Below are 15,755 nucleotides of genomic sequence, written 5' to 3'. Positions count from 1 at the left end.
AAAAAAAAAAAAAAAGCCACACAGATGAAAACACTGAACAGAATTACATTGTTAAATCATTGTGATCATTAAGCTGCAGCTAGAAATGTGTGACTTGTCCCTGAGGTGGACTTGGCTCATTTATATTCAGCACAAGCTTCCCTCTTAATGGTTTAATGCTAATGCCCAGATGGACATCAGCATAGCATAACCACAGTGATGTCGAGAGGTGTAGACTGACGCAAGCAATCTAACATCGTTTTTGCTTCCAAAAAATTAGGCGTGTGCTGCAAATGTAATCACAAAACACAAAAAGATTTTTTTCTGGCACAGAGAAGTAAAAGGATTTAAAATTCCAAATTTGCTCGAGAACACGTTGAACAATATTTCAGCTTTATTTGGTGTTTTTACTACAATACTTTTTAACAACCAACTCACCGCTGTTTTGCGTATGCTGCCTCGTGGTTTGGGCACAGGTTTGCTGGACTTGGTCTCAATGACCTCTGATCCAGATCCAGCTGGGACGCTCTGGTGCGGTTTGGTCCTCTGGGCCTGCAGAGCCAGCTGATATGCTACCTCAAACGCCTGGCCCAGTGTCAGTATAATCTCATAGGTCAGGTTCTATACAGAAAGGGAGAAAGAGGAGGATCACGGAGTCATTACAAGCCTTTAGCCAAAGGACCACCACCATCACAGTGTGCAGCGAGACAGCAAAACGTAACAGAAGAAAGATTTTTTCCTCCAAAACTTCTTCAAAACAAAATTGCATAACCTGAAGAAGTGGCAGTAATCTCAGGAGTATTGTGCAGCAACCCCCTGTTCCTAAACTAGATCCATCCTCTGTAGCTCAGTAATAAAGCTGCTGGATTATTCTGTTTTACCCTGACAGCTCCCAGGTACGAACAAGCTCTGCAGACTAAAGACAGATGATTCATGCTTTATACGTTATGCCTTGGGAGTCTGAAAAAGTAATCCTATGGTGGGAACAACAATCATCATTTGAAGAGACACAACACAGAGCTGTGAAATCCTCTTTATATCCTTTGATGTAGTAACCTGCCCTGAGATAAAGCACTCCATGTACACCAATACGCAGAAACATCTCTTGTGTAGTGACGATTGTGCCAGGCGGACCCTGAAAGCAGCCATATAGTCAGTGCAGTTTAAAATAACCAAATAAAGGAGATTCATATGGACACTTTCGGTAGCAGAAGGGACACGGCAAAGCTGTGGTAACTATTTGACTCATAGCGTTTCAGTGTTTAATGACTACCAACAGCCCGCAATCAAATACAAAAGCATTACTGTCTGCAGCTGAAAACCCTTGTCAAGCTACTACTAGCATAACGGACAGGTTTCTGACGGGGCTGCCACACAAACGCAAAGCAGGAGATGAAGCATCGCCAAATAGGTTTTCAAACCAACATCCTTCCAAGTCAAAGACTAGAAAATATGATGAAGCATATCTTCCCTTTGGCTTCACCTGCACAAGTGCCAGGTAGGTCTCCACTGCAGAATTGGTTTTTCCTGCGTCGGGAGCAGCGCTGGGCTCTCCAAATCACAGACACAGTATCCCACATTCTTGATTTTTAGCTCACAAACACTTCTTGTAATGACTAACTACTCCTGACATTTTGGAGATGTTAGCTCTTTATACAGTAAAGTTACAGTGGGATACAAATAATATCAGACACAGACAAACAGGATCCCACAGTTGTTTTTGAACCCATTTTGCACAGAGAGGCATTTTTTGAAAAATGTATTGATAGCAATGTTGAATATTATTACACAGGAAAAAAAAAAACAACTACACGTAAAATACACACTGAGCTACTACTACTGTTCAAGGCCCACTGGTTCCCTGAATAAGCAGACAAACTGCAAGCTGACATAACTAGAAGATAAATCTGTACTTTGTTTTGAACACGGGGGAGAAACTCCAGAAGTACAAAAACTGCAGTTCCTCTGTGCAAAGCTTGAAGCTGGCTCCAAAAATGACAGACTTCCATGTTAAAATGTCACATTTTACAGTATGGTACAAAAAATATTTTGGCTTCTGTGGATCGTTTCCCCCTTCATAACAATTTAATAACAACATAATAACTGAGGACTCATTCTGAAGTACTAAACTGGAGCTCTTCACCGTGTGCTTACTACTACTGGTGACTTTTAGAACATTTCTAATTGATTACATGACTAATACTGTTCATTTCTGTGTGGTGCTGACCATCCAAGAAGTTTGTGCTCTAATGTCCATCTGTTTCTTACATTAATTAGCCTGTATGTGTGTCTCTATATTGCATGCCTGCTTGCATGCCATGAGCTGCTGTTTATGAATGAAACTTGCTAAGCGCTAGCTGCTAAGTAAACCCTCCACCCTCCCATCTTTGTAAGATGACGTCTGGCTCTAAAACGCCAGCATATAAAAGCTTCAAGAGCGATGGGTGACAGCACAATCACACAATCATCTTTTTTACCATCTATAGCACAATAGAGCCCAGTACAAGTGTCCTTACCACATCTACTGTGCTGAAGACATGGCAGTAATGGTGGCTGGTCTGCAGGTCCTTAGTGATGTAGGCAAATGTGCACAAGTCCTCTGGGTCCTGGGCTGCACAAGAAATGTTACGGATCTCGTGCTCTGCAATGATGTTCTGGACCGAGAAGGGCAACATGAGTGAGGTTTAGTAACGAGAGTACACAGTGCATTCTTTCATTTTTTAAAATTTTTATTTCATTCCATCAACATTGAGACAATAATGCTGTTAGAAAATGTTACAAAATAAAAAAAACTAAACGGTTAAAGGAGAGACACTGACTGCCAGCCATCACAAGTGCAACTACAACAAGACCATGTTGAGCTTCAACATTTCAAAGCCTTTTTTTATTAATGTCAACTAAATGTCAATCAGATTTGCTTCCTATAAGGAAATATAAGCACAAACTAATCTGACACAAACTTGCAAGCATGATATTTACAATCACAGAAAGAGAGGAAGCTTGATGTCTGACTGCGTCACTTTCATGCACACATTAAAAAAGGAAACATGCTGTCATTTGCCCCGGCCTCAATTTGATGTATCACACGCCTCAAAGAACACGTCTGGTTAAGAAGACGCAAAGAGAAAATGTGTATGCACGTGTGTGTGTGTGCATGTGTGTAGTCGCTAACCTTGTTGGCTGCGTCGATAAACTTCACACCCTTGTATGTGATTGAGAGGACGATAGTCGGGACTTTTCTCATTTGCTCTGTTGACCTCTGGAGGGAAGATTAAAAGGACAGGTCAATTGCCACTCACACAAACAATATCTATGAGTTTATCCTCAGGGATTGGAGAAACTTGTCATACCCGCATTTTGGCACAAGCATCCTGCGTGGACTCAGTGCCCCTTAGTTCCTTAATAAGCATGGAACCAAGATACTGTAATGAAATGGAGGGGAAAAAGACATTACTGCTGATGTGTTTAATCAACGAAGCGGAATCATGTAGGAAGGAGAATGGTGCAGACGTACACTAGCTTCATAAGCGCAGGATTCAAAGATGAGTTTCTCTGGTTGGTGATGCCAGTTCTGAACCGGGGCGTACGGTGCTGCTAGACTAGGTGGCCGCAAGGTCAGGCGGGGCTCTCGTTGCCAGTCTTCATGTCGCTCCTATAAAAATAACCATAACTATCAAGGAAGCCTGGCAGAGGCCCTCAATAACCATTAACACACTCGTAGATATACCACATACAGGAGGCCTGTGTCGTTCGCTGCGATATCTTTGGGTAACGTCATAGTCGTTTTCTTGTGCTTTTTTCCTCCCTGGCTCGCCTGCAGGCAGCAGAAGGTCCATTGAGCGTCCTGTGTAGGGCTCCATCTGACTCATGGGAGATGAAGTCTGGGATCCAGGCAGGTCTTGGCACTGCAGAGATGTAATATGACACAGTTGGGTATCTCATGTCAGATGCACTCTCTATCATTAGCCATCAGGCATTCATCTTTGTCAATATACTTTGCAACATTTACAGGCTAAAAATAAAGAATTTGAAACGTACGCCTAAGTTTGTCGGACAGTATTCAAACATCAGATCTGGTTCCGAAGTGAGTGAAGAGTAAACAAGAAACATTTTGTGAAGCACTTTTAGACAGGAAAGTAGTTTGTAGGTCCTCACCCTGATCTGAGACAAACGAGGAGGTTTGACAGGAGGCTCTTCATAAGGCCTCTCCGCTAAGGAAGCGATGATGCGTTTCCTGTGACCAAGTAGGCTAATTTTTAGCACCTGTAAAAAAGAAAATTATGAAGTGATCATACTGAGCAGCACAAAAGGAAATGCCAGAAAACAACACATCAGGCACTATTTCATTTGTGAGGTTCCCTTAATAGTTCTCCATGTGAAGCTGTTTCCCCTCCGAGTCTCTTCTCTTCTGTTAATCTTGAATCTACATACGGGATTGCACAAGTTCACACGTTCATGCAGCGATACAGTGTCTGACATTACTTCACTGATCTACAGGTGATGGTATTGCACACAGAAATGGAGGAATGCAGCACTGATCTTGGAGTGAACAAGAAAACATGTTTCTTTCAGAGACCCTTCCCAGTAGTAGCAAAAGTCAGCACATTTCCTCACAGACCAGTGAAGTCTGACGTGCCATCTTCTAACCAAGTAATTTCAGTTCTTGTTTTCAAACGTGAAAATCTCAATTAATTTTTTTTGAGTGAGACTTTAGAATCCATTTCCCAATATTCAACACAAATACACATTCACCTTCAGTTTTAGCCTCCTGCTTCAGTTTGGGGGGGGAACCTGAAGTAAACCGTCAAACTCGTTTCCCTATCCTGATTTTTTTTTTTCCCCCAAGACACCTGAAGACTAATTTCACCCTCTGATACTCCCCACTGTCCTTGTACATCACTGTGACTCACATTGACAATCTCCAGCTCCCACAGGTTTCTGACGCAGTCCAGAGTGCGGTAGCCGCTGGACAGGAAGTTTTGCAAGTACTCATGCAGGCCCAGATTCTCCAGCCAGGAGGACAGGGAGTTGCTGCCGTCACAGCCGAGCGCTTTCACCTGCAGCAGAAAACGTAATCATTCACAGACACTTTGAGGAATTCAGGGCGTTGGCTGAACCAATATGCTGCAAATTTAGCCAATTTTCCTTGGCAGGAAATTGAAGGGTTCTGGTTTCAATAACCCCCACAGATGTATATTTGTATACAAGCAGAATGAGCTAAAGCAATACAAATTAAAGTGAGAATACTGCAGAGGTGTTTTTGTTTAATTTTATTTTTATAACAAAAGTAAAGCTCCCAATACAATAAGATAAAGCAAGCCCACCGCCAAACCGCATTCGACTTCATTATTAAGCACTATTGCTCCTGCTCAGCCGTATGCCTAACCCACAAATTAACTTGTTAATTTTCATAAATGCAATAGATACTTGGGTCTAAGGTGAGAATATTACTTAATCATCTAACATTAAAGCAAATGCAAAACACTGAATTGGGTCTGAGAAGTACTAAAGTAGGAATCAATGATTTATCACCTTTGGAAAGGAACGTGCTGCGTGCAGGATCTTCTTTCTGTGGCTCGGATCTGCGATTCCAATCTCTCTCAAGTCCTGGTCCTCCATTACATTGCTCCCCTTTAAAGCAACATACAAAACAAGCATTTTTGTTACTGGCATTTCTAGTCTAAGACCCATGAAAGTCATTAGAAAGCAAGGTACATTAAACTGTGTCAGAATAAAGTAATTTAAGTTACCATTTAGTAAAAGACAGTTTTTGTTATTTTACGTAGTTTATTCAAGTCATCTATGAAAATCCCAAAACACAGACTGCTTTGATGTAAGATAAAGATAGATAGATAGATAGATAGATAGATAGATATCTATCTAAGACGAACCCTCCAAGCTAAAAGCCTTCAGTGCAACGTGAGAATTGATCACAAATATGCTACCATTGCATAAAAAGGTGAATTACTCCTGACTGAGAGCCTCCCTAGAACTCAACTTAGTGACTATCACCAGAGGAGCCACATCGATAACCCCTTAAATGAGACTTAAGTGTGTGTGTGTGTGTGTGTGTGTGTGTGTGTGTGTGTGTGTGTGTGTGTGTGTGTGTGTGTGTGTGTGTGTGTGTGTGTGTGTGTGTGTGTGTGTGGTACTGACAGGAATGTGGTGATTGATGTTCAAACCAGTCTTTGGTTACACACGATATCACCTTTGGAGACTGAGTGGCAACAAACAGATAATGGAGAAGGGAGGGATGAATCAATGTCTGAGTTGCAGAGTGGGCAGCGTTATGAGATGGAGGCGCATCGATAGCTGACGACAGCCGCGGGGGAAATCAAAACACCTTGACACGTAAAAGGAAAGCCTTTATATGAACACCGAACATCATTTATTCATTTATTTTAGTTCCATATTAAACAATTTTATGGTACAACAGACCAAATAAGACAGTCACAAGACAGTAAACAGTGTTTCCCACAGATTTAGATTAAAACGATAACAGATTCATAATAAAGCTTCTGCGGTTTTCACACTTAATGTTGCAGCTTTACTGAGCAACATAATCAGCTGCCTCTGAGGTGAATGAAAGAACTCCAAGATTACAGCTGATTGTGGGTCTTGTTTATTAACAATTTCCCTACCCACTGTTAGACCCTGGTTACAGTAGTCTTTTCAGGTCTCAGCATTTGCAGAGGAGAAGAAAGACTACTGTCTTCAACTGCAGGAGGGTGGAATAGAACGTGAATATCTCCAAGAAGCAGCTGAATAACTGATAGGACCAAAACAACAACCACCCAGCAATTGAACTGGTAGTCAAAACCACAGGATGGCAAGGGCTGGGACTAGCCAGTTAGCAGAGGTTGAAGGAATTGCCGTCTGTTAAACTGAATTAAACTGACTTTTAACCATGCTCAGATTGACCAATAAGAAGTGGGTAAGGGTCACAAGTCCTGCCTGTTGGATATAAACCATGAATGCTAGCTGTAGTGCTTCTGCAGGGGAGTCAGCAGCCAACTCTCATCTGCCAGTATCACTACGGTCCAGAGAAGGCGTCGCCTCAGGGCTGACTCTTCAATATGAACCTAAAGTTAATCCTGTGGTGCTCACAGCTGTGCACATGCACACATACACACACACCACTAATGGCATAGCAGAGATGCTGTCTGTAGGTCAAACTTGACAGCCTGTTTTTCATGCAGATGCCGTTGATGCAAACAAGGGGCGGAGAGCATGATGAGCGGGGAGGAGTGCGTCTGTTAGAGTAAATGCTGCAGAGCAATCTTTGTAATGCTGCCTGTGGAATCACAATGCTAATCACAATTCAGCTAAGACACTGACATAAACTTTTACACTGCCATCCTGTTCATGCTGAAATTTCTAATAGGCTGCGATCCAGCCTGTCGATGGAAATCCGGAGAAGGAAGACGGAAAGCAGAAATATGAGTACCTGAATGCTCCGAGTGAGTTTATTGATCAGAACTCACTATGATCTTGGCTTCAGCCCACACTGAGCACAGGACATTATGTATCATCTCTTTTGCCTTCACACTGCCTCACACGAAACTGACAACTGAAAGCCCATTATCTCTGAGCAGCAACATGCTGATTGCTGCCTCTCTAGCTGAGGACTGATATGGTTTGTGGGGCTGAATGGATGATAATGCTTCAAAGCGCATGGATCATTGCATTACTGTCCCACTGGAGATTAACTGATAAATGTCTCTATGCGGGGGAATACAGCTGTAACAGACTGGGTTTACACTCTTTGCCCATTTCCTGATTTATTCATTTTCCTACCACTCTGATTTTCTCATGTGTCTTCTGCCAATTCTGGCAGATGTGCAGAAATGTTATCTCATCACTTCGAAATCATCCCGTTTATTGGGCTTTACAGACTTTAATATTTGTTTTATGACATCTATCACTGAGGCAAGCCAAGGAAACATCAGCATTGTGTGGGTGCTGGAGTCCATCCCAGCCATCATACGGCGAGACCCTGGGTACACCCTGGACAAGTCGCCAAGCTGACACAGGGCTCTTTTGTTCATTTCTTTCAATCTTTTTTGTCCTTGGATAATTTGATTTCATGTTGAAGTTAACCTGGGTAAGCTTAGACATAAATAAATGACTCCCAGTTCAGTCCCATGATTAATGGCTTGATGGTTGAATGACAACCTGACTGATAAAGCAAATAACTTTGAACACTAATCAACATTTTGCTTCTGGACACACCTCACTAAACCAAACCAAACTGGAGTGAACTGAACACCTGTTAGGTGAAGAATGTTTGTTCACACCTGGTTTAATAAAAATTCTCATTTCCTTTCATGTAAAGTGTTACATTCACCTCTGCTATATCTGGATAAGCCATTTATCCTCATTCAAAGAATCTGAAAACACAAACAGCATGATGTGGTGGTGACAACTCTGTGGGGAAATTTCTGGCTAATGTGCTTCCACAGGGTTGGCAGGTTTCAAGGAGTACATTAGTAGAGAGAACGCTAATATCAGCACAACATTGGCAAACAGAATACATTTACAGCAGTGTAAGCTGGGCCTGTTTTGTGCCTGTGCAGCTTGTCCAGCTCTGCTTTACTCCGTCCTCTCATTAAAATGCTGCTCTGTTCCTCCTCGGCCTATCCAGAGAACAGCCACAGTGGCCTCCCTGGTTTAAAAGCACTCTGAATTCAGGCTGGGTGCTCAGGGGCACGGATCACTCATTCTGACCCTCTAAAGGACAGCTACCTAACAGCACTAAGACTCAGTTTGTCCTCCTAAACTGGCTGCCATGAGACCACTCAGACCTCAAAAGAAAAGTGCAAATGAAACGATGACAGAACATTAAAAAAAATGTTTCTTTCAAATTAACAAACAAATCTAAGCCCAAAAAAAAAAAAAAATAAAAAATAAAAAAAAAAATAAAAAAAAATAAAAAAAAATCAATCAATCCATTCCCAGTCCTTTAGCTTCGGATGCAGGAAGCCATTACTGGATTTTTCCGCAGGGTTTGGTCCCTCGCTGCAGCATGAGCCCTTTGCATTTATTAAAAGGCAGAAAAAGGGGGGTTGGGGGTCACGAAAACATCATGAATTTAGATTACATGAATGCAGCTCAGAAGTAGAAAAGGTTTGCCTAACCTTGGTGCAACTTTTAGATCTGACCAACTCTTTCTAAAAAAACAAAAAAACAAAACAAACAAACAAAAAAGTCTTTCTCCTTATAAATCCTCAGCCACCTCCACTGATTTGAAACTCAAAGTAAATTTGTTCTCCCTCAGCTGACCGCATAAAAGTCAGATCCAGACGCCCTCGCCAGAAGACCGTCAGTCTCAGTCGCTTTGAATACAAACGAACTTGCCGACTGTGTCACAGCGCAGAAGTCTAACACAGAGAAAAAGAGACATTTCATTTCAACAGGCTTTACTTGTCAGCACCAACGAGCGGTGGAGAACAGCATGATTGCGCAGCGCTTGTTTCATCGGGACATTTGCTCCACGAGTCGATAAAAAGCATCTAATTGGTTTCAGAAAAAGGCTCGTCTCTGCAACGCTGCTTGAACACAATACATTCACTGCTGTTATTGATCTGCTTCTAGAGCGTGCCTGCAGGGGAGACACACATCACAGTTGGCCGAGTGGCAGAGTAAACACTGTTTAATTAGTGATCTCGCTGCTACATAAGCATACTTGGAAAAATAAATAGTATGTCTAACAACCTAACTCAGAGAAGGACCATTTTCTTACCAGTTTAAAATTTGATGATGAAGTGTGAACATTTCAATTAAAATACTGGCATCTTGCCCGTCTTTTAGCAGCTCATAGGAAATGCATAAGAGTAACATCATGACTCTGCATCTATTTCTGAGTCTGAAGTGTTTTTAGATTGTTGTTTTGAAAGTCGAACACAGAAGGTGATCCGTCTCTTGAAGATAAAAGTGGATTGGCTGACAGGCATATCTGTACACAGTACTGGCAACTCAGCCAAGAACGAAATATGGCTCGTTTCTGCTCTATTCACTAATGCATAGATTAAACGCAATTATAAAAGTTTAGCAAAGCAAAGGTGACTCAGAGGGTAATTCTAATTTCCAATTGAGACTAAATTGTGATTCATTAAAAAAAAAAAAAAAAAAAAAAAAGGTCAACATTTGCTGTGGGAGGGACACGTTGTTTTGTTCAGAGGTAACAGCTTTTTCTCTAAACCCTGCAGCGACTTTAGGAAGCCAGGTGGTTAGTAAGCCATGTTTAAAGATAGAAATGTTGCCAGCTTGCCACTTTGGAATAAAAAGACGACTCAAGCCTGAGAAAAAGGAGTGTGAAAGCCTAAAAGACAGTAGGAAGATTAAACCCCGAGAGAAACTTCAGAGGCTTCAACACGTACTTAAACATGGGTGTGGATCACGCTTTCTCCAAGCGGAGAGGCTGATAAGTGGATGAATTCTCTATTCTCGGGTTATGTAAAGTAGAGTAAAAGGTTGTTTATGGGAGAATCAGAGTGCACTGAAATTAGACAGATATAGTTTGATAGCAACCACACATTTTATTTATTAAACAACTGAAGCTTAATAAACCAAAGAAACATTATATTTATAATATTTAAGTCTAATTAACAAGCCTTACATGCAGAGGTAAAGAAATAAATATACAGATACTGACAATCAGTGATGACCTTTATCTGGCGTCAGACCAGACAGTGATCTTCTAGTTTTCTATTGTCTAATTCTGGTCAGGTTGTGTTAATCATTGCTTCAGTTTGCGGTCTTTAGCTGACAGTAGTGGCACCTTGTGTGGTCTTCTGCAGTTCAGAGATGCTCTTCTGCATACATTGGTTGTAACAAGTGGTTACTGGAGTTACTTCCAAGTTGCCTTCCAGTGAGCTCGAGGCATGAACAAGACATTTTCACCCAGAGATGTGGATATTTTCACATTATCAGATCATTCTTTGTAAAACCCTAGAAATCATTTTGTAGGAAAATCCTCAGTCCAGGCTGTCTGACACCAACAGCCATTTAAATCACTGTTCTTTTCCATCCTGACGCTCCATTCAAACTTCAGAAGGTCATCCTGACAGTGTCTGCATGCCTAAATGCATCGCGTTACTACAAACCCAATTAGATTGAACACCAGATTAGTATACATCATTAGCATACCAAATGAAGTTGCCTATATATCGTCTTTATTATATCCAGTTTTGCAAAGCTCAAGGTTAATGATTTAGAATTTAAAGTTCAAGTTTATTTATAAAAATTGTTTAAAAGGTTTGATAATCTCAAAGAAAAAAAAAGTGTGAAAAGAAAGAAATATATTCATTAATTTTTGTCCCATCACTTCATGTTTTTTTTTAAAATTGTAGTAAATGTTTCCCTCAGAGAGATCGATGTTTTGTTTTGTAGTTTTTGAACTTTAAATGTCTGTACTGGTTTTAATATTGCTGCTATATCACATAATCTCAGGGTCTTATAAGTTGAAACGTGTACGTCTGTTTACATCTGCTGTCATGTGTTGTGGAGCTTACAAACAGAGGTGTATATCTTCTGATTCGCACAAGGAAACAGCTGTTATGCTTACGTACAATACCCTGAGTGTCTAAGAGACCATATTCTTTGGAGTCTTTGTCAGCTTCTCATAGTCGCACTCATCTGAGGCACAGTTCATTCAAATTCAAATTAAAAGTGCCCGAGACCCTTTCTTTCAGCCGAAATGAAAAGTTTAATTTGCACCCAACACAGTGATTTATGAATTATTTTTGTAGTCGCTAAGAGAACTTGTTCTGTTTTGTTGTTGCTGCTGTGTTCCTGTTTATACGCAGCACTCTGGATCTGGCTTCATTTACTTTGTGGTAAGTAGTAAGTCCACATGGAGGGAATCTTGAGTACATTTATAACTCATGTGTGAATCTACAGTAGTGTTTGAAAAACATAAAAACCTTCACTGTAACAAATAAAACACACTGTGGACAACAGATTTTCATAAGTCTGATAGAAATGTGAGTTCTTATCTTGACAAATAGGATGCTTATCTCTCAACTTTCCCACCGGTTCAGACTGCCAGCTGTGCCCCTTCATCAGACTTCAGGACTGAGAAAAGCAACTGAGCCAACTCAGAGAGGCATCGCACACTTTGGGCTCTATAAACTTGTCAGATTGGCAATAGCACCCCATTACTCATCAAGATTCTTCTCCCTTCTGGTCGGGCATCAGCTGCTTTGTTGGCAGCCGGCTCTCTGACTGTTAACGAGAAGCCACGACAATCGCCTCCCAGGCCAGAGACAAACCGTCTGAGAGTGTGAGGATCCAGGACAGCCTTGATTCAACACTAAACCAGAGGTAACAGTATCAAACAAACTATCTGACAGGAGCTGAGCTCAGACTGCATCGGCTAAGTTGAAAGGTGGAGTCACCAGAACAGATGGAAAAGTTGAAACACTGAGTTAAGCCAAGCACTAAATAATGCAAATACCTATGATGCAAATATGATACTTTAGAGTACAGGGAAAAGGTAAAAAAAAGTCTTCAAAGACTTAAAAACTGAAAATAAACGGCTAAACAGGCGAGAGAATTAAATATGAACCAAAGACAGTAATGAAAATGAAGTAAGTGAGGCACTCACCATGTAGTGAAGGTCGTCGAATCCATTCAGGAGTAGTTTGCTCTCGTACTGCGGCAGACCCACATGCTCCAGCCAGTCTCCCACGGGCTGGTCCAGCAGTCGGCCTGCAGCACCTGCTGACAGGGGAAAGCGCTTCAGGAGTGAGAAACCTTTCAGCCGGTAGCAGCGGCACTCCGAGGACGAGACGTGGCATTGCCACATCATTCTCGGCCAGCAGAGCCGAGCGCACCAGCAGCAGGAACGTGAGGGAGACAGTGTCCTCTGTGAACAAGGCGTCAGCTCCCGCAGGACAGCGGGGGCTGAACAACAGTCACTCGAAATAGATTAAACTACCCCCGAGTCGGGGGTGAAGGTAAGATAAAAGGGATAAATCCACAAAAAAATGGATAATATCTAAAAAATAAAGAATATATTTTTGCTATGATAGTGAGCCAGGAGAATGCTGAAATACATTTCTGTTTAGCACACAGCGCGGTGCCTCACCTAACTCACAAATATGACTAAATATTTCATATCTGATTATGAAAAAAAGTCAGAGTGTCCCATTTCAGGAGGTACCTTTTTCTGCCCAAAAAAAAAAAAAAATAAATAAAAATTAGGGCTGTTTTAATTACACTTTAACTTTACAATAACACTCAGGTTGGAGCGTATAACTTTAGTTTAAGTTCTTCCAGGGTAGTACATTTGTTGCAGCCAAGTGTAAGTGATCCAGACTTGTAGCCAAGACAGGTATTTGGTAAATAATTGGATCCCAGACTCACATATCCCACCTGTTTAACATATAATCCCCCACGGACAATCCAAACAGGAATCTACCTGTGATGTGCCACTGTCCACATCGGAAGCAGCAGGACAAGAAAAAAACGCAGAGGGACTAAAGGAAACCTGTGACATGACTGCAATGAACGGAGATTGATAACAGAGCAACACTATAGTGACAGCTGTCAGCAGTCTAACCTATACAAAGACAGATTGGTGCCTCTCCTCCAGTGAACATGTTACTGGAATTCTTTAACTCTCTTTCAAAGCAAATACACACTCCACACTAGAAACCAATCACTGCACAGGTAGTTACCTCCCAATATATTAACTACCCCTCAAACACAGAGGCTAACAGAGTCAATCGTTTTCTACCTTGTGAAATCTGGCAGCTTAGAAAAGTAAACAGCGTTAAATTCGAAAACATAACATTTCTTTATAAAACACAGATTTGAAAGTTTCCCTTTCTGCTTGTCGGCTGTCTTATCATTTAAACCTGCTGCATAAACAGTCACGTTCCAGATGAGGGTCCCATGTCAAAAGTTCCGTTCAGACATCTCATAAGCTTGAAAATTTGTCAAGGAGAAAAAAAAAAAAAAAAAAAATCCAGTCAAGAATCCGATCGGCTCCTTCAAAACGCACTTTCAGTGATAGCTCACTCCCAGGATTAACTCCTCTGCAGACAAGAGAGCGCTAAGATTATCTGAGAGATGCGGTCCGGCAACAGACGAGGTCTAAAAGAAACATTTTTTTAGCTGCTCCTAGCTAAAGAGCAGATAACCTAGTCCTGCAGAAGTTACATCCTCCTATTGTCCTGACTGATCACAATTCTGCTGCCTGCAATTCCTCTCTCCTCCCTTCCTCTCTCTCTCTCTCTCTACCCCCCCTTCAATGCATACACTTCCCCACTCCCTCTCTCTCCCTCTGTAACACTGCAGGTGGCTGCTCTTTATCAGAGCTAGCTACCATTTCAGCTACAACCCCCCTCCCACCCACCCCTAATTTGCTCTCAAGTTCCTGCAGCATCTATACCTCAGTCCATTGTTTTTACACATTCTCTTTCTAAAGGTAAATCAGTGAAGATACAGACTGGAGGCACAGAGCCAATCAACTCGGCACGTCACCGCCGAGCACCGGACCAAATGAAGGAGTAGAGGGAGGGAAAAAAGTGATGCGGTTTATCACATCAAACAGAGAGCCTCCTCTTGACCGAGTCCCCCGATGGTCTGCTCCACTGAGCTGGAGCTGTGAGCGTGGTAGCTACAAGGTTAAGGCTCACACACGCATGGAAGTGGAATCAGACTCATGGAAACTTCACACCAAGTGCCTGTGATGGGATGCTAACTACTTTACTGCAGCAGTGTCAGCTTTCTACAAAGTCTGCTTCCTCCAAAGCACAATGAGCTCACCCCCTGACATACGTACAGAAGTGGTTAATATTTAAACAGCTCAATCCAGCGCAGGGCACAGCAAACCACAGGGCTAGAATAAGACGATGGAGTTTGGCGAAGGAAAAGAGGATGTGCTGCTTTGTTTAAATATATTAAAAAGATTGCTCAGGCACGGCGGTGACTGACAGTGGATGTTGAAGAATGTCAACAGGGAGAGCTGAAGGGAAAGATTTGATTGCTCGGGTTGCTGCTACAATCCTTGGACGCCATCCATCAAACCTTAATGACAGGCTTTGAAAAGCAGAATAACAGCAGAGCAGGTTACAGTCCTTACACTGCTTGTAATACAGGTTCTCTCTCAGGCACTTTGGTTTTAAAAATAAAGATCCTGGTACGTTATGATGCAGATTTAGTACTTGGCTCATGTCAGACACCACAGCTTGAATTACTGCCTCAGAAAAACAGAGACGCAAAACAAACCAAGGGGTCAAATCTCAGTGGAGGATGACACACGCCTTCTAAAAGAAACGTTTTAGACTCTTTTCTTTGTCATTTGTTCTATAAAAAACAAACCTGTAATTTCTAAAATAGTATTTTTGTACCCAAACCTCCATTTGTAACTAAAATGGCCTGTATTTGTATAGCGTCCCTAAGGACCCCAAAAGCGCTTTACATATCCAGTCATCCACCCAGTCACGCACACATTGGGACTAATAAAGGTTATCTTATTCACACACTGGTGATGGCAAGCTACATTGTAGCCACAGCCACCCTGGGGCGCACTGACAGAGGCGAGGCTGCCGGACACTGGCGCCACCGGACCTCTGACCACCACCAGTAGGCATTGGGTGAAGTGTCTTGCCCAAGGACACAATGACCAAGACTGTCCAAGCCAGGGCTCGAACCAGCAACCTTCCAATTACAAGGCGACCTCCCAACTCTTGAGCCACGATCGCCCGCTAATCTGTATTTAGAGCTCTCCTCTCTACTATCACTGCCATGCACTTGTTTAATATATT

The 15,755-nt window shown here is 42.0% G+C and overlaps 1 protein-coding gene across 8 annotated transcripts in view; it reads right to left on the bottom strand.

Moving 5' to 3' along the window:
• The window catches only part of LOC308406772 (ankyrin repeat and SAM domain-containing protein 1A), a 62,074-nt gene that overhangs the window by 3,947 nt on the left and 42,372 nt on the right, over positions 1-15,755 (bottom strand). For 5 of the 8 annotated variants that reach the window (XM_080897978.1, XM_080897980.1, XM_080897982.1 and 2 more), the window contains 10 exons: positions 12,587-12,702; positions 5,512-5,610; positions 4,890-5,036; positions 4,135-4,242; positions 3,714-3,884; positions 3,494-3,631; positions 3,330-3,401; positions 3,152-3,238; positions 2,496-2,633; positions 418-600 (listed from right to left, as the gene is read on the bottom strand). In XM_080897978.1, coding sequence (XP_080754104.1) covers positions 418-600; positions 2,496-2,633; positions 3,152-3,238; positions 3,330-3,401; positions 3,494-3,631; positions 3,714-3,884; positions 4,135-4,242; positions 4,890-5,036; positions 5,512-5,610; positions 12,587-12,702 — 1,259 coding nt within the window. The remainder of the gene's footprint in view (positions 1-417; positions 601-2,495; positions 2,634-3,151; positions 3,239-3,329; positions 3,402-3,493; positions 3,632-3,713; positions 3,885-4,134; positions 4,243-4,889; positions 5,037-5,511; positions 5,611-12,586; positions 12,703-15,755) is intronic. The other 3 variants (XM_080897979.1, XM_080897981.1, XM_080897984.1) reach the window with 1 other exon arrangement.

The sequence above is a fragment of the Rhamphochromis sp. 'chilingali' genome (genome assembly GCF_963969265.1).
Source record: "Rhamphochromis sp. 'chilingali' genome assembly, chromosome: 12".
In the NCBI taxonomy this organism is placed as follows: Eukaryota; Metazoa; Chordata; class Actinopteri; order Cichliformes; family Cichlidae; genus Rhamphochromis; species Rhamphochromis sp. 'chilingali'.
Note: the sequence above shows the minus strand (reverse complement) of the source record. Positions and strands in the feature narration are given on the sequence as shown.